This window comes from Mesoplodon mirus, assembly GCF_964341445.2.
Source record: "Mesoplodon mirus genome assembly, chromosome: 7".
In the NCBI taxonomy this organism is placed as follows: Eukaryota; Metazoa; Chordata; class Mammalia; order Artiodactyla; family Ziphiidae; genus Mesoplodon; species Mesoplodon mirus.
Window position 1 is genome coordinate 577,781 of NC_138983.1, and position 21,186 is coordinate 598,966.

General features: G+C 66.1%; 4 protein-coding genes across 11 annotated transcripts in view; 1 reads left to right on the forward strand and 3 right to left on the reverse strand.

Annotated features, from left to right (window-relative positions):
• The window catches only part of PHRF1 (PHD and ring finger domains 1), a 28,660-nt gene extending 21,180 nt beyond the window's left edge, over positions 1-7,480 (forward strand). For 3 of the 5 annotated variants that reach the window (XM_082628237.1, XM_082628240.1, XM_082628239.1), the window contains exons 10-18: positions 499-626; positions 1,071-1,252; positions 1,646-1,765; positions 2,297-2,451; positions 3,069-5,624; positions 5,882-6,027; positions 6,225-6,500; positions 6,593-6,721; positions 7,131-7,480. In XM_082628237.1, the coding sequence (XP_082484363.1) occupies positions 499-626; positions 1,071-1,252; positions 1,646-1,765; positions 2,297-2,451; positions 3,069-5,624; positions 5,882-6,027; positions 6,225-6,500; positions 6,593-6,721; positions 7,131-7,274 (3,836 nt within the window). In that variant the 3' untranslated portion in view covers positions 7,275-7,480. Of the gene's footprint in view, positions 1-498; positions 627-1,070; positions 1,253-1,645; positions 1,766-2,296; positions 2,452-3,068; positions 5,625-5,822; positions 6,028-6,224; positions 6,501-6,592; positions 6,722-7,130 lie in introns of those variants that run through there. The other 2 variants (XM_082628238.1, XM_082628241.1) reach the window with 2 other exon arrangements.
• A 517-nt stretch (positions 7,481-7,997) lies between these two features.
• Positions 7,998-11,196, reverse strand: IRF7 (interferon regulatory factor 7). Of its 4 annotated transcripts, none has more exons than XM_082628540.1 (9): positions 11,087-11,196; positions 10,601-10,920; positions 10,351-10,513; positions 10,049-10,256; positions 9,672-9,730; positions 9,367-9,571; positions 8,510-9,037; positions 8,316-8,434; positions 7,998-8,231 (listed from the first exon to the last, which is right to left on the reverse strand). In XM_082628540.1, exons 2-9 carry the CDS (start codon positions 10,618-10,620, stop codon positions 8,064-8,066), a joined length of 1,470 nt encoding a protein of 489 aa, XP_082484666.1. In that variant the 5' UTR covers positions 10,621-10,920; positions 11,087-11,196; the 3' UTR covers positions 7,998-8,063. The 4 variants fall into 4 exon arrangements, with proteins under 4 accessions (XP_082484666.1, XP_082484667.1, XP_082484668.1 ...); XM_082628541.1 differs by having other exon boundaries at positions 11,117-11,187; XM_082628542.1 differs by having other exon boundaries at positions 10,601-10,923; positions 11,117-11,134.
• A 1,214-nt stretch (positions 11,197-12,410) lies between these two features.
• CDHR5 (cadherin related family member 5) lies at positions 12,411-18,530 on the reverse strand (the record flags this gene model as incomplete). The annotated part of the gene is made up of 15 exons (XM_082628127.1): positions 12,411-12,848; positions 13,140-13,327; positions 13,828-14,400; positions 14,487-14,571; positions 14,648-14,761; positions 14,866-15,066; positions 15,174-15,271; positions 15,414-15,504; positions 15,861-16,031; positions 16,134-16,244; positions 16,330-16,431; positions 16,573-16,665; positions 17,812-17,862; positions 18,222-18,397; positions 18,476-18,530. 15 exons carry the CDS (start codon positions 18,528-18,530, stop codon positions 12,411-12,413), a joined length of 2,547 nt encoding a protein of 848 aa, XP_082484253.1.
• A 1,483-nt stretch (positions 18,531-20,013) lies between these two features.
• On the reverse strand, positions 20,014-20,801 carry SCT (secretin; the record flags this gene model as incomplete). Its single annotated transcript, XM_082628128.1, has 4 exons — positions 20,014-20,137; positions 20,347-20,439; positions 20,521-20,622; positions 20,713-20,801. The coding sequence occupies 4 exons, from the start codon at positions 20,799-20,801 to the stop codon at positions 20,014-20,016; spliced, it is 408 nt and encodes a 135-aa protein (XP_082484254.1).
• Positions 20,802-21,186: the final 385 nt, after the last annotated feature.

Sequence of the window (21,186 nt, forward strand, 5' to 3'; positions counted from 1 at the left end):
GCTCGTCCCCAGTCAGCCCGTAGCGCCCCAGGGCGGCTGAGGGGGACGGAATGCTGCTGGGTTTGCAATGTAATCCTCAGGATACGTTTTAGTGGACACGTACCGTGAGGTCGTCTGTTTCCAAGCCTCTGGGAGAGTGCTTCTCCAGGGTGAGACCACCAAGTGGGTACAGAGCTGGGAGCCAGTATTTCCTTTTACTTTTGATTATTAGGGTTTGTGTTTTCTAATTTAATTTTGTTTCATAATTGTGTAAAATAATCTGCTGGTTCTAATAATCAGGTCTACAAATCAAAGTAGGCTCAGACCTACTCTGTTTTTGCTTTGCGCTGCCTCCCCCCTCCCCTCCTCTGTGGCGAAGTATGTAAAACCCTATAACAAAAAAAATAAAAAGAGGAAGGCCCCAGGCCGGGATGGACAGTTGTCATCCGCTGGGTCTTGGGGGGGACACCTGGGGTGGGGCGCACAGTGAAGTGCGTGCTATCAACGTGCTCTTTGTAGGAAGACGGAAGAAAGTGTCAGGAAGAAGGAAAACCCAGTCCAGATCATCTGTGAAGAGCAGGAGCTCGGGGACAAGGTCCAGGAAACGGCAGGGCCGCGTGAAGAAGAGTAAAGGGAAGAAGATAAAGGTGGCATCGGATGGGGGGGTCACACTGGGCGAGCTTCAATCCTGTGTGTAGGTAGATAGTGGGAGTCGTAGAAGGACCCTTGTCTTATAATTACTTAGAGATTCACCGATAAATACGCACGTTTCTGCAGCACGGATTGAAGATGGGGCTGAGACAAGATGTGTTCTGGGCCCCTCAGAGCGGCTTCTGGGACCACGGGGGCGCAGGGGGCTGGGCTACAACCCGTCAAGGCGCTTGCTCCCTGGGGTGCCGGCACCCGGTGTGAGCCGGGTGGGGGTGAGGCCCAGGCAGGGTCTTCAACGTGTGATGAGTACACGTGACCCTCAGGCTGCAGGGTTGTGGCCACTCGGCCCAGTGTTTGGTGCTGCGGATTCATGGTTGGAATGGAGGCTGTGGATTTCAGCCCTGTGGATCAGTGTTTCTCCCTCTGTCCCCTGGGTTCAGAATGAAGCCACAGCTCGTTCCCGCATCGCGCGGACGCTGGGCCTCCGCAGGCCAGCCCATGGAGCCTGCATCCCCTCGGTGTACAAGCCTGCAGACCCCTCTCTGGGACTGATGCGTGCAGACATCGGGGCAGCCTCTCTTTCCCTGTTTGGAGACCCCTATGAGCTGGACCCCTTCGACAGGTGACTGCAGAGGGGGAGCTGGGGGGGCTCACTTTTTTTCCTAGGCCCATGGGCATGTCGCCCCTGGTGGAGGCCTGGCTCACCCTCAGAATTCGTATTTGTGAAGTTCCTGCTTCCGAGTTGTTCTCAGAATTCTGTACCTACTCGTCCCCTAACTTGGAGAAAGATCTAACTCGCACGCCTGTCCCCCACCCCGTCCCCGCTCAGAGACTTCGGCAGCTGCTGACAGAAGACCGCTGCACGGGGCCTGGGTTCAGTGTTGAGTCACAAGGGCTGCCGTGGGGGCAGTGCTTAGCCCACCTGTGCCAGGCACTGCTGAGAGGCAGGGGGGTGGCTCCCTGGGCCTCAATGTGCAGGGTCACCCCGTGCCCTTTGACCTGTGTCCTCCTCCAGCAGTGAAGAGGCATCTGCAAGCCCTGCTTCCCCTCTGAGTGCCAAGAGGAGGATCCTGTCCCGGTCAGCCCTGCGGTCGCACCAGCCCGTGGCCAGGCCTGTCTCCATGGGGCTCTCCAGGTGTGTCCTGGGGGACAGGATGGCCGGGGCGGTGGTGCGGGGTGGGGCCCCAGGCGTGCAAGGACCGCAGGCCCCATGTTGGGCTGGCGCTCTGCCACCCGGCACCCACGGCCTCTCCTGTGGCCTGTCCTCTGGCTCTTGGGTGAGGAAGTGCTGCGGCCAGTCCCAAGCCAAGGGCGCGGGGATGAGGTGACAACCCCAGAGGCTGCCTCCGTGTGCCTAGCTCTTCTGCAGAGCCCACAGCAGGGAGGGGCCGGGCAGGGAGCCAAGCTTTTTCTCTGTTTGACCCTCCAAAAGAAAGACTTAACCAACTCTACCAGTCGGCGTTGCTCATGAGCTCCTGCCTGTCAGTAAGTGGAGCCGAGGCCAAAGCCTCAGACGACTCCACCCCCCCCCACCCCATCTTCCTTTAGTCGGAGCTGCCGGGTGGGTCTCACCCCTCCCCTCGGGGCCCCTGCCTGCTGCCTGGGTGTGGAGGCGCGTGGGCAGGAGGGCCGTGACGGCTGGGCCCGCCCCGGGTCTGCCCTGCAGGAGGAGCGCTCCTGCCATGGCGCCCCAGCCGGAAGTGGACGCGGACCCCAGCCCTGACCTGCTGGGGAGCATCCTGTCGGGCCAGAGCTTCCTGATGATGAACGGCGCCGACATCGTCATCCACCGCGACGGCTCCCTCAGTGCCAAGAGGGCAGGTGAGGAGCCTCTGCGCATGGCCCGCCACCCCCACCTCTGCGTGCCTGGAGATTACGACACACGTTCCTCCAGGGACAGTCGTGTGGTGACCCAGCGGCTTTAGGGTTTGCTTCCGAGTGTAGGTGAGGGTGCTGAGGGACTGGAGATGCCTGTCGCGTCGCTTTCTGATAACACAGAACACTGCCTGGGGGAGTTTCCAGGCAGCCCACAGGCCCTCCTTGCTGTCAGCAGCTGCCGTCTGTTCTCACAGCCCCAGGAACCAGCGTGGAGCCCTCGCCACGGATCTGGGCCCCAGCGGGATTCGGGCCTGGGGGGTTCTGGCCGTGGAGGGCAGGGTGGGCTGCATGGGCGCGGTCATTGGTAGACTGGGGTGCTACCCTGTTTTCAAGGGTCCATCACGGGCTCAGACCCCTTTCTGATCCACAAATAGCGTGAAGATAGTGTATGAAGCAGAAGGGGCTGGTGGGCAGCAGCAGAGCGAGCCTCCGGCCTGTCCCTGCGCTCAGCCAGAGCGAGCGGGAGTGGGAACCGTGCACCGCTGGGAGGGCATTCTGAGAGGGTGGAGCTTTGTAAGGACGGGGCGGGGACTGATGGCTGTTTGCCTTTTGTCTTCTAGCGCCAGTTTCTTTTCAGCGAAACTCAGTTGGCCCGTCCAGAGGGGCAGAAGGCGCCGGGTCTGGGGCCTGCCTGCAGCCCAGAGGGACTCAGTCAGGAAGCGGGCCAGAAAGCTTGGGGTCCAGCTGTCCAGGCAGGGCCACCCCAGGCACACCCCCGGCCCTGCCCACCCCCGCCCATGTCCCTGCGCTCACGTTGGGGGCAGCTGTGAGACTGGACTCCTTGGTGACCCCTCAGTCAGGCCAGGCTCAGACCTTGTCCAGCGTGAGCAGACCCAGCTTAAAACAAAGTGACGGCCCCCGATTTAACGGCGACAGCAAGCACCCTCCGCCTCTGAGGTCTGCGGCGCTGAAGACCTCGGATGGTAGCTCTAACTCGCCTTCCGAGAGCACAGTGCTGGGACAGGCCCCGAGACCAGCCCCCAGGATACCAAAGATCAGGAGAGACGACAGGCGGGCGGGCGAGGTCCCCGCCGGCGGGCAGAGAGTCGAGATTCCCAGCTCCTGCATCAGCCGGCTGACGGGCAGGGAGGGCCCCGGGCAGCCTGGCTGTGGCGCCAGGGCGGAGGGTGAGCCCAGCAGCAGGGGTGCTCGGGAGCCCAGCACGCATTCTGGGGGCGGCCCCCAGCCCCCTGCCCCTCTGGGCCCCTCCCGGGGGAAGGGTGTCGGCTCCACCTTCGAGAGCTTCAGGATCAACATTCCTGGGAACACAGCCCATTCCGGCAGAGTCCTCAGCCCCGGCTTCTGTAACACGTTCCGGCCCGTGGACAGCAAGGTGCAGAGAAGAGAGAGCCCAGCGCCCCTCTTCTCCGTCAGGAAGACGAAGCAGCTCAAGAGCGAGATCTATGACCCCTTCAACCCCACGGGCTCTGACTCCAGCTCGGCTAGCAGCAGCCCTGAGCACCCGGGCTCTGGCCTCCTGCCCTCTGAGATCACGCGCACCATCTCCATTGACAGCCCCAAGGCCCCAGCACTGCCACCCGTGCGCTGCGTCACCTCCTACACGGTGCAGACCGGCATGGGGAAGGAGCCTGAGCCCCCACGGGGGCCCTGCAGCCTGCCCGAGCTCCAGGGCGAGGAGGAGCCCGCGGCACAGGCACAGAGGCCGTCCCCACCGGAGCCCTGGGGGGACGAGGACCCACCACCCCGCAGCTCCTTCTTTGGCTCAGAGGGGCGGACGGTGACTTGTGTGACTGCGGTGGAGCCAGACGCCCCACCCAGTCCGGACGCCCTGCCCGCCACCACCCACAGGGTCGTGGAGCTGCGGTCCCCAACCCGTTCCCGCTCCAGGTCCAGCTCCCGCGGCGGGAAGAAAGCCCAGAGGCCGAGGGTCGCCACCAGGGAGCACCGGAGGGCCCGCTCAGGCTCCCGCTCATCCCATTCTGGGGACAGGAGCTCGCGGTCTGCGTCGCCACCGGCAGGTGAGGACCAGGCCAAGAGGCACCGGCCCAAGGCCCGGGATCGGAGGTCTTCCAGCGACCGCTCCAGCAGCCGCGAGCGCACCAAGCGGAGGAAGGCCAAGGACAAGAGCAGGGAGAGGAGGAGGGGCTCCTGGGGCCGAGGCCGGCGGAGGTCCCGCTCCGGCTCCGGCAGCTCCTCCCATGAGCATCGCGAGGGCAGGAGGAAGAAGAGGCGGAGGTCGGGGTCCCGGTCTCGGGGGAGGGAGTGCTCACCCCCCAGCAGCCTGGAGAGAGCCCGGAGGCCCAGGCACCCCAGGGAGAGGAGGGAGCGGCCAGACAGGGAGAGTGCCTCGCGGCTCCGAGACAGGCGAGGCTCCCGGGAGAGGAGGCGGCATAGGTCCAGGTCACCCAGCCTCGAGCACAGGCCCCGGGAGCACCGGAGGCCTCGGTCCCGCGAGAAGCGCCCACGGCCCCGCCCCCGTTCCCCGGAGAGGAAGTTGGCCCCAAAAGAGGCTTCTCCAGCACCCCTTCCCCAGGGGGAGCCCAGGCCAGAGAGGGAGCCCCCGGCCAGGCCCCTGGCCTTGGCAGGAACAGACGCCTTGCTGGAGGGGTCCGAGGCCGACAAGCCCCCCACAAAGATCCCCCCAGTCCTGGAGGTGCCAGCCGAGTACCCCCCCGAGGATCTGGATTACGGTGACTCCGTGGAGGCGGGGCACCTCTTCGAGGACTTTTCAAACGAAGCCATCTTCATGCAGCTTGATGACATGAGCTCCCCACCCTCTCCGGAGAGCACGGACTCCTCCCCAGAGCGAGGCCTCCTGCCCAAGCCCACTGGGCCCCCAGCTGGCCAGCAGCACGATGCTGGCTTGGCCGTGGCCATCATCCGCAGGGAGGTGTCTCGGATCCATGGTGAAGATGTGGTACAGCCCCTGCCCAGGATGGAGGGCCCTCTAGAGAAGCACTTGCTCCAGCAGGACACGGCTGAGGCAGCCACAGCTCCCTGCGCTCTGGGAGGCCAAGCCATAGGTGGGGCGCCTGCGGGGAAGGAGGAAGGCCCCTCTCAGAACCCCCTGCTGCGGGCTAAGGCGCTGGTGAAGAGAGTCACCTGGGACCTCCAGGAGGTGGAGAGCGGTGCCCTGGCTGAGGACAGAGGCCTGCGTGAGTAGGCGCTTGGGTGGGGTGGGGTGGGGTGGGGCGGGGCGGGGCGGGGCAACGGGGCGGGGTACAAGGATGGCTCAGCGACCACCACGGAGTCTTCTCCCTGGATGGCTCACGGGCCTCCTTGGTCATGCAGGGAGATGGCCACGGCCTGACCTGTGGCTCTTGCTGCTGGGATGCTTTTCTGGAATTTTCCAGCCAGGAAACAGCCTTCTGGCGTGGCCACAGAGCACCCACCCCCCTGTGTTGGCCCTCAGGGACGCCGCTTCACAGGCCGCAGAAGCCCCGGGAGACCGAGGACGCGGGCCCCATGGCTGCGTTCCAGCAGGCTCCCTTCTCTGAGCCCCCTCTCCCTGGCTATACGCTTCCAGAGCCTGGCTTTCCTGATGCTGACCCTTCTCAGGTGGGCACCTGGGCTGGAGGGATGGGGCCTTGGGCTAAGGCCACTCGAGCTGGGCCGGGTTGCGGCTGAGGGCCTCACGCACTAGCCCCTTTCTGCCGGGGCTTTTAGTGGTTTGGGAGTGGGGGTTGGGAGCGTGTTGCCGGGGGCACTGGGGCACCGAGCTCTGCGGAGGCTGAGCGGACTGTACTCTCACCCAGGTACAGAGCCCGAACCTGCCCCCCACCCTGGCTCTGCCTTCGAGTGTCCCACCATATGCACCTGTCAGCCAGCCCGCGGTCCAGTTCCTCTTGCAGGGGAGCCTGCCGCTGATGGGCTGCGGGGTAGCCCAGAGCCCGGCCCCGGTGCCCACCATCCTGGCTGCAGCCTCAGAGCCGGCTGGTCATGCTGCCACCGTGACCACCGCTGCTGCCAACAGCTCCGAGGAGAGGACAGCTGCTCCCAGGCCAGCCTTGGAGAAGACCAAGAACGAGGAGGTGAGTCCCGCCCCTCCTTCCTCCAGGGACTGGCGCGGGTGGGTGGGTGGGAAGCCAGGGGCCAGTGGTCTCACAGGTGTCCTCCCTCCTAGTACATGAAGAAGCTGCACGTGCAGGAGCGGGCCGTGGAGGAGGTGAAGCTGGCCATCAAGCCCTTCTACCAGAAGAGGGAGGTGACAAAGGACGAGTACAAGGACATTCTGCGCAAGGCCGTGCAGAAGGTGGGTGTGGGGTCCGCGAGCCCAGAGAGGGGCTCCGGCCCCAGGGTCACTCGGCCACATCCTGGCCGCAGCTTCAGGCCACTTGTAGCCACGCCTCATTGATGCTTGGCGGGTGTAAAATGCTGGTGTTTGTGAGGGGCTTACGACTGTGTCCTCGTGACTTTAGTTAAAGAGGCTAAATGACACAAGATGTTTAACCCAGCTCGCGGGTAGGAAGTGAGACTCTTGAGAGGTGAACATGCCAGCTGATCTCAGTGGGACCCTCAGCAGCTCTCGAGGAGGGCAGAGCAGGCAGGCGCACGTCAGGCTGCCTGCTGTCCCTCAGTGTGGTCCCCAGGGCCCCATCCCCGTGATCCCTGACTGTGCAGGTGTGAAGGGACGTCAGGGTAACTGTGTCCCCCTCCCCCAGATCTGCCACAGCAAGAGTGGGGAGATCAACCCCGTGAAGGTGGGCAACCTGGTGAAGGCCTACGTGGACAAGTACAGGCACATGCGCAGACACCGGCGGGCTGAGGCCGGTGAGGAGCCGCCTGCCCAGGGTGCCGAGGGCTGAGGCCTGCCCGGGGCCCTTCTGGCTGGAGCAGCTGAAGCAGAAAACTCCGGGCACACTCGCCCTCCCGTTTTCAGGGTTCCTGTGATCGCACGTGGTCTGTGCACCTGTCTTGCTCACAGTTTAAAACTGGACTTTTATATGTATATTATAGACACACATTGTTCCCATTGTGTTCTAATTTATCAAAAACAGATTATCTTTAGAAATGTCTTGATTGGCTCAGTACTTGAAAGGCGAAGCCTTTGGTGATGAGAAACGGCGGGGCGGGTGGGTGGTGCTTCTCCCACACACAACCATCTGGTCCCAGGATTCCCTGTCTGCTCGTTGTGTTTTATAAGTAATTGCTTGGGTTTACACTTAGGTCCGCCACCTCCCAGGCAGAGCAGTGTTGGCGGGTCTCGAAGGCCAGGGACAGGCCTTGGGTGCAGCACAGATGGAGGAGCCCTGTTCACAGCGGAGGGGCCCCAGGTGCTGCCCCCTCTGGGGGCAGGGGGGAACATGTGTCCTGAGGGGCCCTTGTGCTCTTGGAGCAGTTTGTTGGTTCTAAAGCGTGCCCTGAGTTTCTTCACTGTGAAGTCAGGAGAACGGGTGTGCACAGGAGGCCTACGTGGGGGCGGGCAGGGGGCTCCCTTCCTGGGCCCACAGGTCGCGGGTTTCCCGTGAAGTGGGGTGAACCTTGCATCCACAGTGCCCCTTCCAAGCCCCCCGTCTCAAGCCTGCCCCTGGTCAGGACACCAGCACTGGTTCTTGGGATCTTTTTATTAGATCGGGAGGGGCTGGGGGCCCAGCCTAGCCAGGCTGCTCCACCTCCATCAGGAAGTGCTCCAGGAAGTGCTCCAGGTCATCATAGAGGCTGTTGGAGCTGGACAGGCAGAGGCTGAGGCTGCTGCTGTCCAGAGAGGACGCGCCTTCGCGCTGCACGCCCTCCAGGTATGCCCGGCACAGCCATGGCTCCAGCTGTGGGGAGGGTGCCGTCAGGCTGGGGGAGGGCTGTGTACAGCCTCCCTCCCCCCACCCCACCCCAGGGACCCTCCACCTCACCTTCACCAGGACCAGGCTCTTCTCCTTGGGCCTCCCCACTGATAGGTCCTGCCCAAAGCCCAGATAGATGGTGTAGTGAGGGGAGCCCCGGCGCCGGCAGGCCTGAAACTCCCCCAGTTCTGCAGGACAGGGCTTTGGTGAGGGCGGGGGGGAGGCGGGGAGGCCCTCAGCCCCAGGGCAGGTGCATCACTGACCTTGGAAGAAGGTGCCGAAGTCAAAGATGGCGGTGTCGCAGTTCCGGGGCAGCAGGCAGGCGGGGGTGGAGGGGCTGGCCGAGCCCAGGGGCCCTCCCACCTCCCAATAGACCTTACACTTGCCCAGGCGCCGGGCCCACAGCCTGAGACCCCGCAGTTCCAGCTGCAGGCCGGGGGCCACGTGCTGCAGCAGCTTCTCTGTGTAGTGGAGCTGCTTCTGGTCAGGCAGCTCGGCGGGGCTAGGAAAGGCTACTCGCTGGGGCTCTGAAGCCCCACCACCTACACCGGGGGGGCCGTACAGGAGCACACAGCTTGGGCGCCCCACCACCTCCTGCAGCACTGGTCGGCCCTTGTACGTGATGGTCAAGTCCAGGGCCCCCAAGCTGGGCAGTGTGTGCAGACCAAGCTGTGAGCAGGTGGGGCCAGCCACGTGCAGATGCCCTGCCATCAGGGTGCAGGCACTGGGGGAGGCTGTGGTGCGGGGCTCCGCCTCTCGGGGCTGCCAGGGGGCTGGGGGTGGACCTGTGTCTGGAGAGGAAGGCAGGCCTGAGCTGGCACCCGAGCCGCCGGCTCCTCCCTTTTCCTTCCACGTGTCCCCTAGCTCCTGTTAACCTGGGCCTGGGGCTGTGGCGCCACGTTCACTGTGGCGGGCACAACGCCCAAGCAGGGAGCTCTGGACCTGAGGAGGCTCAGCTGTGCCCAGCAGGGATGGTGGCCCACCTCTGGCCAGCACCGTCCCTGCTGGGGACCCCCCTCCCCCGGGCCCTCTCTCCCCAGGGACTCTGCTGTCCTGCCTGTCCCTCCCCTTGGCACACAGAGCCCTGCAGGGCAGAGCACCCCCTCCAACAGCCCCTCACCAGGAGCCTCAGGGACTATCGGCTCCACCCCACACGCAGCTGTCAGCAGATGGTCCTCCAGGCAGCTCTGCTGCAGAGCCTGGAGCAATAGGTCCCCAGCATCTCCAGCTGGGCTTGGGGCACAGGGCTCAGGGCTCAGCCCGGCCAGCCCATGCCCCAGCCTCTCGCCAGCATCTGCTGCCAGGTATGGCCCCAGAAGCCCATCCTGCAGGAGAGGACAGACAGTCCCAGCATAAATCAACAGCTCCCCAGCCCCAGTGAGGGGGCAGCCCAAGGTGGGATCCAAGAGGGCAGAGTGACCTTACCCTTGTAGGTGGGGCATCTTCAAGGGCCTCGTCCTCCCCCTGGCTAATGCCTGGGCTTTCTGAGGGAGAATTAGGGTTGGGGGAACACTGGACTTGCGACTCTGGAGTGGGACACCTAGGTGTGAATCCCTGGGCAGCTCCTCAAAGCTCAACCGCAGTTCCCCTTCACTGATCCCAACAGGCCCATGAGCTTCCTCCCAGCGATCTCTAGTCCCCACTAGCCGCGCCACACGCCCTCACCCCGGCCCCGCCATCCCCCATCAATCTGGCACCAGCCTCTCCCATGCCAGTTTTCTAAAACCGAAAAGACGACCCAGCGGCTGCTCCCGGGACAGAGCCAAGTCTCCCTGCCGGCAGCCCTGCCGTGGCCTCCTCACCTTCGCACGCCGGCTCGGGGGTGACCATGTACACCTTATGAGGGTCGGTAGGGTCCCCCGAGTTGTCTTGCAACATCACGAAGCGCCGCGTACAGCGCAGCGCGCAGCGGAAGTTAGTTTTCCAGGAAGCTCGGAGCGCACTCTCGGCGGTCGGCCGGGCACCTCCGCTGCTACGGAGAGGCCACCTGCCGCGGGCCACAGCCCAGGCCTGGGGAGAGAGACTGAGTGGATTACGCGGCCCGGACATTCGGGCCTGGGCCTGGACCGGCCCGCCCCCGCCCCGGGCGGGGCTGGGGTCCCACCTTGAAGATGCGCGAGTCGGCCTCTCCAAGGTCCTTCCGCGCGAAGTGCTTCCAGGGCACGCGGAAGCGCGTTCGGGCCGCGTCCAGCCACCGTAGTCCCTCGTAGCGGCCGCTGCTGACCTCGCCCAGAAGCCAGTCTCCGAAGAGCACGCGCGGGGTCGCCCTGCGGGCGGAGCAGCCAGGCGTCAGGGCGCGCGCGGGCCACCGGGGGCGTGGGTGGGGTCGGCGGCGGGCAGGGCGGCGGGCTCACCCGTCGGGAGCCACGGCCATTGCTCCCTCCGCAAAGGCTGGGAGTAGAGAGAACGGCGCGCCCCCCGCGGCGAGGGCTGGGGTCGCGGGGGCAGTCGGGGGATGGCGCAGGTTGAGAGGAGGGTTCCGCGTGAGTCTCCACGGGTAGTCCCGGGTGTTGGGGTCCCAAGTGTTGGGGTCACAGATAGCAGTTGAGGGCTTCTGGCCACGGTGTTGCCCAGGTGAGTCCTGGCCAAGGAGGCGATGGGTGTCCCTACAGATGCGGCGGGGCCTCGGGCACACGAGGGGTCACACGTGTCGAGCCGGCGTCCGGGCTGGGCCCTGCTGGGGCGAGACGGGAACGACCGTAAGAAAACGAAACCGCGCGCTGCGGGAAAACGAAACCTAACCCGCCCCGCCCCGCCCCGCCCCGCGCGGCACCGCGACCTCCGCCTCCAGGTCCCCCAGTTCCGGACCCGTGCCCCCCGCCGTCACCCGCTCTGCCCACCCCTCCTGGTCACTGCTCCGCGGAGCGAACCCGGGGTCCGACGCGGCCGTCGCTGCCTTTCTCGCTTCGCGTGGGTTGGGAGTCCCGAGTACCTGGTACTGGCACCCACTCCGCTGGGGCTCCGGAGCAAGCGCTTTTATGGTGGCGGGGGCCGGAGGCGGGGCCGGGGCCGGGAAGTCACGTGCAACCGCGGGCGGGGGCGGGGGCGGCACTGGGGCCCTGGCTGCTGCAGGGCACAGCCCCTTCGGGGTCCAGCCGCTCCCCTCCCTCACCCAGCGCTGCGGGGGGCTGGGGCGCCAGCAACCAACGTGGTGGGAGAAGCAGTGGGATAAGCTGGGGACCCCGGGATCAGAAATAAAACCAGTCAGGTCCCTGAGCGGACGAGCGGGTGAGGGGGGTGCGTGGGAGGAGATGCAGCTGTGCTCTTTGGATTCTTACCAGTGACAGTTGTCCAGGCAAGAATACTCAAATACTGTCGAGATTAAAATGCTTGGAAAGGAATCGGAAATGCGTTTTCGTGAGGAAAAAACGCCAGTGATGCATAAGGGACAGTGGCGGTGGTCGGGGCTGAAGTCCTGACTGAGGGTCGCCCCTGAGGAAGCCAGTGGAGGGGGCTCCGTCCCTAACTCCGTGGCTCTGGGTCGCGTCCACAGCCTCTGCCTCTGTCCTGTGCACCCACTGGCCCCACCTGCTGCCCGGGGCCCAGGGCCTGCAGGCCCCTGTCGCACTGGGCCAAACCTCCCCCCTCCACCCCGCACCACCCGTCACAGCCCAGCCACCTGGACCACGTGCCTCTGAGGGCGCCCCAGCGTGTTTACTGCCCTCACTGTAGCCCACAGACGCAGGAGTGTGACCCCCTGGAAGGTCCCCGGGCCCATGCTCTCCCAAATGAGTGTCCTTGAGGGCGGCTCCTGGCCACGTGGCTCCTCTGCCTCCCCCAGGGGAAGAATCTCTGTGTTGGGTCGGCCGTGGTTAGACAAGGAAAGGAACTTCCTGGCCACCAGCTGGCACCGAGCCTGGGAAGCCCCGCGGGCGCAGCAGGTGGTTTACGGGAAACAGCACCCAGCGCTCTGGGCAGGGAACGACCCCGCCCACCCCTCTCCGACCCCAGGGCGCCCCTGGCGGTCCCTCTGAGGAGGGCTCAGTGCAGGGCGGGAGCGAATGGACCACGTCCTGACCACCCCCACTGGCAACCCCTTGGGGCAGACTCCACACGTCCCCGCAGATCCGAAAATGTCACTTTATTCTGTGCAATGGAGTGGGGGGAGAGCGACCAAGCCGACTCCGGTGATCCAGCCTCGCCGGGAGAGGAGGGGCGGCCACACTAGAGGTAGACGGAGTTGGAGCCAGGCGCGTCCTGGGCACCCCCGCGCGGGCCCGCCTCTGCGCCCTCGTCCCCGCTGCTTTCGCTGCCCTTGTCGCCAGCACCGTCCACTTCCGAGGCAGGCGTGTTGAGGACCACCACGTCGGCCTCGGCCCCGATGTCCTCGCCAAACCACACCGCCTTGTAGCCACCCTCAGGCCGCCGCTCCTTGGTCAGGATGGACCTCACAGCTGCCGGGCCGTCCCCATCCAGGGCCACCGCGGGGGACTCAGGGACTCGGCGGAAGGTCTCCGGGCTGGGGGGCTTGGGTTCTGGGGGTGCAGGCTCTGGGGGAGCCGGCGGGACGGGACTGGATGAGGGGCTAGGAGCCGGCGCCCAGCTGGCCTCGTCGGGGTTGTTGAGGAAGGCCTGGTTGTCAAAGCCTTGGGGCTGGGGCTCCTGGGGGGCAGGCGGGAACCAGCAGTCAACCAGACCAGGCCTGGGCTCAGACCACCCCTGTTCCCCCAGAGACAGGTGGCTGGATGCTCCGCCTCTCTCTGCCCTCCTCCCCATCTGTGGGCTATGGTATGTACGCCCCGTCCCGCCTCACCTCTGCCCTCCATCTCCCGGATGGACTCCTGGCCTCCACGCTGCCTCTCTCTCCATCCTGCCGCTTCTCCACCGCCCCCTCCATCTTTCCGCTGCTCCCTGTCCTCTCTCCTGTCCTTTCCCCCACCCCGAGGGCCTCACCAGCGCTTTGCCACAGCAGCACTTGAGTCGGTGGCCATAGTGCTTGCGGACGAGGACTGTGAGGGCGATCAGAGCCAGAAGAAGCAGTGCACTCAGCACCCCTCCCAGCGCCGCCATCTCCACCACCGAGAAGCGCCGGCCCTCAACGTGGTCTATGCCTGGACTGCTTCCTCCGGTCCCAGGCGTCCCTGCTGGCAACACCACTGCCCGCTCGCTGTCCCACCGCAAGCACTCCCGGGCCAGCCTGGGGCAAGCTCGGGACACCCGAAGAGCAAGCTACGCCTGGCCACCGGAGATGAGGTTTGGAGGAGTGGGCGCCACCGACCCCCGCCAGGGAGCCGTGTGTTCCCTGGGAGCCCCGATAGGCCGGGCTGCTGGGAGCGGGCAGGGGGTCAGTGCCCACCAGTTCCAGGTGGGAGGTAGGGGGCCAACATGCCAGGCAGGGAGCTGAGGGTAGCACGGGGCCCGTGGGCTGAACGGCCCTGGGAATTGGGGGGGTCGCTGGATCCTAAGTCTGGCCTCTGCCCCACCCTCCATACATCTTCCCTAGCTTCCCTCCTGGGGCCCCCCAGGACCTGTCTCATCGCCGGACCCCCCTTGGGGTTTCGTGGTCCCCATGGTCGTGCTGGGCCGACCTGGGTGGGCCCTACCCCACAGCGACCACCCAGAGTCCTGAGTCAGAGAGCACGAGGATAACTAGGGTAAATGGTGGTGCTACCTGCGGGCCCAGGGTACGTTGGCAGAGAGATTCCCGGCTTCGAGGTCTGTGCTGAGCCCCCGCTGGGAGAGGCTGACGGGGGGGAGGGGCTGGTTCCCGCACTGGGGGGCCCCCCAGGCGTGGAGGAGGCCGGAGGCCTCAGAGTTGTGCCTGAGGAGGGGTGCGGGCCGCTGTCCCCCCCAGAGCTGGTCGTGGAGGAGGGGTGCGGGCCGCTGTCCCCCCAAGAGCTGGTCGTGGAGGAGGGGTGCGGGCCGCTGTCCCCCCCAGAGCTGGTCGTGGAGGAGGGGTGCGGGCCGCTGTCCCCCCCAGAGCTGGTCGTGGAGGAGGGGTGCGGGCCGCTGTCCCCCCCAGAGCTGGTCGTGGAGGAGGGGTGCGGGCCGCTGTCCCCCCCAGAGCTGGTCGTGGAGGAGGGGTGCGGGCCGCTGTCCCCCCCAGAGCTGGTCGTGGAGGACCCCCGAGAGGGCTCAGGGGGCCGGGGGGCTTCCAACGTGGTGCCGCTGGAAGCTCTGGTTGTTCCTGCTGTCTCTGGGGAAGTGGGGGGGCCTGGGGCCAGGGCCAGGGCTCAGGGTCACCATTCCCCCTAGCAAGAAGCCCTCCCCAAGCCAACCCAGGGTCCCCGGGAGGCTCACCTGCAGGGGTGGGTTCCTGTTCTGAGACTCGAACCTCCACGACCGCGGTCGCCGTGCCTGAGGTCACCGTGTTCCTGGCCTCAACCTGGGCAGGAAGGGGGCTTGTCCCTCCTGGGCTCCAGCTTGACCCCTGGCCCTCGGAGATACTGCCCGCCTCTCACCTCTGCATAGAAGACCCCGGCATGCACCAGTGAAGCGCTAGTCAGCACAGCCTCCCCGTCCATTCTGAAGTTAGAGTTGTTGGTGATCCGATACGTGATGACCAAGTTGAGGTCCTGGACGTGGCCCCAGTGAGTCCTGAACCCAGGCTGCTCCCCAGACCGTTCCAACCCCCCCATGGCAGGAGGCCGGGCAGACCCAGGGACCAGGCGGTGCCTACTGGGAACTCAGGATCCTGGGCCCGGATCCTCAGAGGCTGGGAGGGGGCAGCTGCATCCTTGATGGCCACGCCTACCCCAGAGCCGAGTGCCACGGTGCCACGGTACAGGCTCTGGGGAAAGCGGGGCGGGCTCCTACTGGCGGCCCGGGCCTCCACCGTGACCTGGGTCACCGAGTACCTGGCACGATCCGCCTGCTCGCCCTGGGGGTTGGAGAGGCAGCAGTGACCAGCAGGTCCTTGAAGGGTGAGCCCTGTAGCCAGGGGCCCAGGAAGGGCCCGTGGAGACCTGGCCCTGTGCGGGCACCCACCTTGACCAGCAGAAGGAAGGTCTTGGGGCTAGGGATGCTCTTGGTCATGGTGAGGTTGCCTGTGCCGGCATCAATGGAGAACGAGCTGTCCTCGTTTCCTGGGAGGACGGCGGGAGGGTTTGGCCGCAGTCTCCTCTGGAGGCCTGAGGTCCCAGTGTCCCAGCTGGTTCTGCCCATGTGGGGACGGGGTCAGGGTGTTGCATGGAGAGAGAAGTTGGGGGCTGGTTGGTGCCCACTCACCCCTGAAGATGCTGTACACAATGGGTTGATTGATGCCCCAGTCCCCGTCCACGGCGTAGATGGGCCCAGGATGCAGGATGAGGGGTCCTGACTGCAGCAACAGGGAGGGGAGGGGATGCCGTGGAGCTGGTGCCGTGGCCTCCGCTCAGCCCCTCCCGCTCCCCTCAAGGAGATCTGGGGTAGCCCCAGGGGGCAGTCAGGGACCCAGCTCGGTCCCTGGGGTCCCTCACTGAGTCCCAGGGGCCTGGCTGGCTCTGCCCTAAGGACAGCTGGACCCTGTTTCCTCATTGGAATTTCAGAGGCCCTGTGTCCCACTTGCCACTATGGGGTGGGGCAAGATTGGTTTACGAAAAGTCATTCACATTTGCTTGAAAATCACAACCAGCTCTGGCCCCGTGGCAGCCAGGCCCGTGCTCATGCTGGCCTGTTCCTCCACGCCCCCTGTACCAGTGCATGGCCTGTGGGCACAGCCCCGTGGTACTGGGCTTCGATGCAGACAAAACCGTCAGAGTACATGCAGGGCAGGAACCAGGGGGGCCGCAGGTCGGCGGGCTGCACCTCCAGGACCAAGGTGGCCGTGGCCGTGTGGCTGGGTTCCACGTTCTCCTCTCGCGTGTCCTGCAACACCGCAGCCCTGCCATCAGGCCCGGGGGCCTGGGGCTGGAGCGGCTCGGGTGGGGCCGTGGGCATCCGGGACGAGGGCGGGAGTGGCCTGCTCACCCGGACCAGCAGCTGGAAGGTCATGTTCTGCCACCTGTCGAAGTCCAGTGACCGGTCCAGCCGTAGCTCTGGGCGGTTCGCACCCACCAAAGAGAAGAAGCCGCTGGCACCCTGGGGAGGTGGGGGACTCAGCCTGGGGCCCCGGGAGGACGCGCAGAGGTGGGGATACCCAAAGGGAAGGACTGGGGGCACTGACCGGGGTCACTTCCTGGAGGGTGTAGAACAGGATGTCACTTTTGTCGAGGTCCTGGGCCTTCAGCTCGGTCTCGGGGATGACGAGGGCATTCACTTTAGTGTCCTGGGGGACGGAGGGGGGTTGGTCTGGCCACGCCCGTGACCCCCAGGGTGAGACCCCCAGCCACTAGCCCTGTGCCCTCTGGCCCCCATCCCGGGCGCCAGATGCCCCAGATGGCGTGAACCACTGCTGCCTTCCACTCACCTCTGGCACCCTTTGGACCTTGACTACAAAGGGGAACGTGGGCGGGTTGTCGTTGACATCCAGCAGTGACACAAGCACCTTCAGCTGGGTCACCTGCGGGAGGGAGGAGGGTCCCCGGCCCAGCGGCTGTGAGCTCATACTAGGCGCTGGGGTGCAGTTCCCAAGACAGCTCTCTGCCTGGGGCTCCCGCTCCAGCGGGCGTTACAGACAAGGAACAGAAAGTCATTTTTTAAAAGCCCAGAAGGTGGGAATGCTCTGGAGAAAAATAACGCTGGCACTGGGGGCGCAACCAGCAAAACCCCAAATGAGGAAAACGGCAAAACAATCGAATTTCTTCAAGCATAAGTCTCACGGAAAATCAGGACACCACATGTTGAAAGAGACGTGAGAAAAACATCAACCAGCTGCACTGGGTGGGCCTTGCTGGCAGGAAACTGTGAAAGACTGCTCTGGAGCTGGGGGGTGTGGACCTTGGATGCTGCGCTGCTGAGGAGCCCCTGCCTTTTCCGGCTGTGACAACACTACCGCGTTAAGAAGAAGCGGCCTCGTCCGCTAGAGGCTCATCCTGAGTTACTTGTGGGTGGTGTGCGCTGTGACGTCGGGCGGGGGGCACCCACGGGGCTCAGGGAGACCACAGAGCTGGCTGGTGCGAGGGGCCGGGAAGGCGGGTGCCTCTCCAAGGAGGTGACAGGGAGCAGCTGGGGTGGGGGTGGGGGGCACGGCTTGCCGCTGGGCCTTTATTCGCTTTATTTGGGAGGGCAGGGACCGCTGCTTGCTTTACTGGATAGGATCTTTCTCCTGCCATTCGGAGAGTGGACTGGGGTGGGCGGGGCCAAGAGGGGAACAGATGGACCAGCCGGAAGGTGCTGGTGTCAGGCCCAGTCAGCCAGGCAGATTTGCTGGAGGACCAGTGTGGAGAGGGGGAGGTGAGGACTGAGCTGGCAGGGCAAGGCGCCTCTGGGGAGGCCTTGGATCTCGGGGTGGGGGTGTCCGTGGGGTGTGATGTCCGTCCGGGGCCGGGTTTGTGAGTCTGCGGCTCGAGGCACAGTCTGGCCTGGAGGAAGTGTGGGCGTTGCCGGCACAGAGGTGACACTTGAAACACACCACTGGGTGAGGTCGCCAGGGAGTGACCGTGGGCCAGGCAGAGCAGGGCACAGAGGTCCAAGCCGGAGCCCTCTGGCATCGCGGGGAGGGTGGGGATGTGGGGATGCCGGGAGGGGGTCTGGGGGGCAGACTCACCACAGTGTCATCCCTCTTGCACTCCAGGACCGCTTCCAGCATTGAGTTCTCCTGCGGAGGCGGGCAGGTGTGGGAATCCCCTGGGCAGCTGGCCCAGCCCCCGCCCCATTCCACAGGTGACGAGACAGAGGGCGAGAGCAGCAGGTGCTCGCCCAGCGTCCCTGTCATCGTGCTGAGTCCAGAGGGCGGCGGGGCCCAGGCAGCTTCGTCCCCCGAGGGCCCCAGCCCCTCAGGGCCAGCCCTCAGCCAAGCCTGGGGGCCCGAGAGGCCCCCTGGGCAAACTGAGACCCAAAGATCCCCAGAGAGCCCTTCTCTGGGGAGGAGTGTGGGTGGCCGCCTGGGTCCCATGGAGGGTTGGCCACCCCCGCTGACCCCATGGGCCCAGCCAGCCCTGGGCCCGCCATCCACACCTCGTAGTCCGGGGTCACATTGAGAAACAGCTGAGTCCCCTGGATCCGAAATGCGAAACGGGTGGACGACGGTCCGAGGGTCACCTGCTGGCCCTCAGGGATGGTGATGTTGAGGAGGGGCTGCCCGGGACTCGTGTTCTCATTGACTTCGAAGAAGGTCTTTTTCACAGAGCAGACTGGAAGTTGGAGAGGAAGGGTCGGTGCCTGCCAGCCCCCTGCCTGCCGCCCCGCCCCTCTGCCACTGCCCCCAGTACCCTGGGCCTGGGCCACGGCCACGAGCAGAGTAAGCAGTAGGGCCCAAGTAACCATCTCGGCAGGCGGGCGGCCCCGGGGGAGGGTGTGGGCCCGTCTGGCGTCTGGGACCCTCTGAGCGGCTGTGTTGCTGGCGCAGTCTCTGCCTGGGCGAACTTCGCCCCTGCCAGGCGCCGCCCCACTTTATGATCCTTTACAAGGACTGCCTTGGACCAACCACAGGACTGGCCTCCACCAAGGGGGCTCCCGCCGGCCGCCGGCCAGGCCTCGCCGGCTGCCAGGAGGGGCAGACCAGGTGGTTACCCGGCCGGAACCGGGCCACATGCAGGGGCTGACGGGCTCAACCCACAGACCCCAAGACAGAGGAACCCAGAGCTGGTGGGCGGGCACCGGGGGCCTGGGCGGGCTGGGGCTGGGGCTGGGGTGGGCCTCTGTGTTTGCTGTACTTGCCCCCCAACCTGGGATGCCCCTCTGCTGGGCCCCTCTGCCAGAACCCTCGTGGGCACAGCTCCTTAGGCGGTTCGGGAGGTTCAGGCTCAGGCCACAGGTGTTCCCCTCCGGGCCCACCTCCTCTCCCCGAGGAGTTTAACCCTCTAGGTCTGGAAGGGAAAGGCTATATGTGTCCTAGGGACTCTCCTGCCTGTCTCAGAAACAAGCCGGCTTCTTCCAAGGGGGCTGGGCAGGGTCACAGTGACAAGGATGGCAGTGCTTCGGGGCAGCTGGCAGCTGGGGGGGGGACCCTGGGTCCCTAGAGAGGGGCATCCTGGTGAGGGGCCCATGGCACAGGCCCCCAGCTGCCCCACCTCCATCTTTCCTCAGCCCCCTAAGCCCGGCAGCTGGGAGAGGACACTGGGTGGGGGAGGGGCTGCTTTGCCGGGTCTGGCGGAGCCCTTCGCACCTCCAGGCCCCAGGCCGTGCGCGCCTGAGACACCTTTGCGGAGCAACCCTGAGCCCGTGGTCCTACAAGGCCTCCTGCAGCCTGGCACTTGGGGTGTCATCACCGGCCCTGCTCCACAGGCCCCGGGAGGTCAGGCCACCCATCCAGACTGCATGCCTGGACCCAGAGCCAAGACTCATGCTCAGGCCCTTTCACTGCGGAGTGGCCTCCTGGGTCCTGCCTGTCGCCTCTTCCTGCTTGGCCGAGCCTCCTTGCCCCCTCACCGCTGCCCCCTGGGGCAGGAGCTGGGGGACATCTGAACCCCCCCAGAGCCCCTGAATGTTTGCTGTGTGGATGCCAGAGGTGCCGGGCGGCTTCCAGGGAGCTCAGTGGATGGGGCAGGAGATAAGGAAGCGGAAAGATGAGGCTCCCCACTGGCTTCCCAGGTTTAAAGGGCAGCTGGGCATGGCCACGGTCCTAGAATCCCAAGGATGGGTCTCTCCTTCCCTCTGGCAGCCCTGCCCTGCAGCAGCTTCCTCGATGGTACCCAGACGGCGCACAGAGCGGGCTCACAAGGCCAGGGTCTGAATTGCTCCTTTATTGGTGCCAACTGCAACCCCCCCCCTCCCCTGTCCAAGCTCCCCTTGGGAGGTTCCTTCTTCCTCAGGGCCTCATCTGGGTCCCCTCAGCAGCAGGGATGGCCGGCTCTGACACCATGACCCCAGCCCTCAGTCCAAGAGGCATCTGGGGAGACCAGGCCTGATCCTCGGGGGGCCTCAGGGGCATCCTGCAGAGACAGCCAGGTTAGGGGTTGGGGGCTTGGTGCTGGAGACTGCTGCCCATCTGGCGAAACTGGGCCTTCTCTGGTCACCAGCGCTGACAGTTTCACCCTCCCAGACCCCTGGGCCATTGCTGTGTCCAGTTGTGCCCGGGACCTGGAGTGCCCCAGGGAGGGAGGCTACGGGGCAGGGGATGGGGGATGGGGCTGGTGCTCACCAGGCCTGCAGGGTGGGAGCGTCCGACCACAGCAGGCAGAGGTGGCCCTCCGCGGAGTTGGTCCAGGCTGTGCTGTTCTCTGTGTCCTGCTCGCTGCTCCCCACCCCAAGTCAGAATTAGTTTGGAGTTGGGGAGCCCCCCTGGCAGGTCCCCCCCCATCCCGCCGCCCCTCACCTGCGCTTCCCCACCAGGCCCTGCAGCAGCCGCTGCAGCCGCGCGCTCTCCCGCAGGCGGCTGAGCTCGCTGGTGAAAGTCCCGTCCGAGTGTCGCGGGGCCCTGCGGAGGGGACGCGGAGGGGGCCGCGGGGGGTCAGGGCCGGGGCGGGGTGGGGGCGGGCGGGCGCGGGCCCCGGGGCCGCGGGCTCACCTGGGGGGCGCGGGGCGCGCGGCGCAGCCCCGGAGCAGCGGCGGCGGCGGCGGCAGCAGCAGCAGCAGCAGCAGGGCCCGAGTGGCCATGGTGGGCGCCGGGCCGGGGCTGAGCGGCCGTCGGGCCGCGGCCCCTTTATATCGGCGCCCGGGAGCGGGAGCGGGGCGGGCGGGGGTCAGCGCCGCCCCGGCTCCGCGCCGCCCGAGCCGCGCCCCATCGATCGCGCGGGAAGGTCAGGGCCGCCCCCCAAGCTGTCGCCCCGGCCGGCCGGCCGCCCCCACCGCCGCGGTGGCGCCCCTCGGCGGGCCCGCTGGGGTTGGGCGCTCGGGGACAAGGGGACCCCGCAGGGGCGGCGGGCGGGACCTGCGGGGGGTCGGCCCGTGCAGTGCAGTGACCTTTCCCAGTCGCCGGGCGCGGGGCGGCGGGGGAGCGGCGGGCAGGTGGGCCGGGGGCGGGGGGGGGGGTAGGGGGCTG

Bases quoted from the DNA above. Each gene is read 5' to 3' on its own strand.
- IRF7 (XM_082628540.1), bottom strand. From the start codon at position 10,620: ATGGCCGTGGCTCCCGACGG. The intron at 10,257-10,350 runs GTGGGACCCCAG...CTCTCTCCCCAG, and splicing joins CCGACTCGCGCATCTTCAAG to GCCTGGGCTGTGGCCCGCGG. The intron at 9,572-9,671 runs GTAAGGTCACTC...CCTCTCCTGCAG, and splicing joins AAGATGCCCCACCTACAAGG to GATGGGCTTCTGGGGCCATA.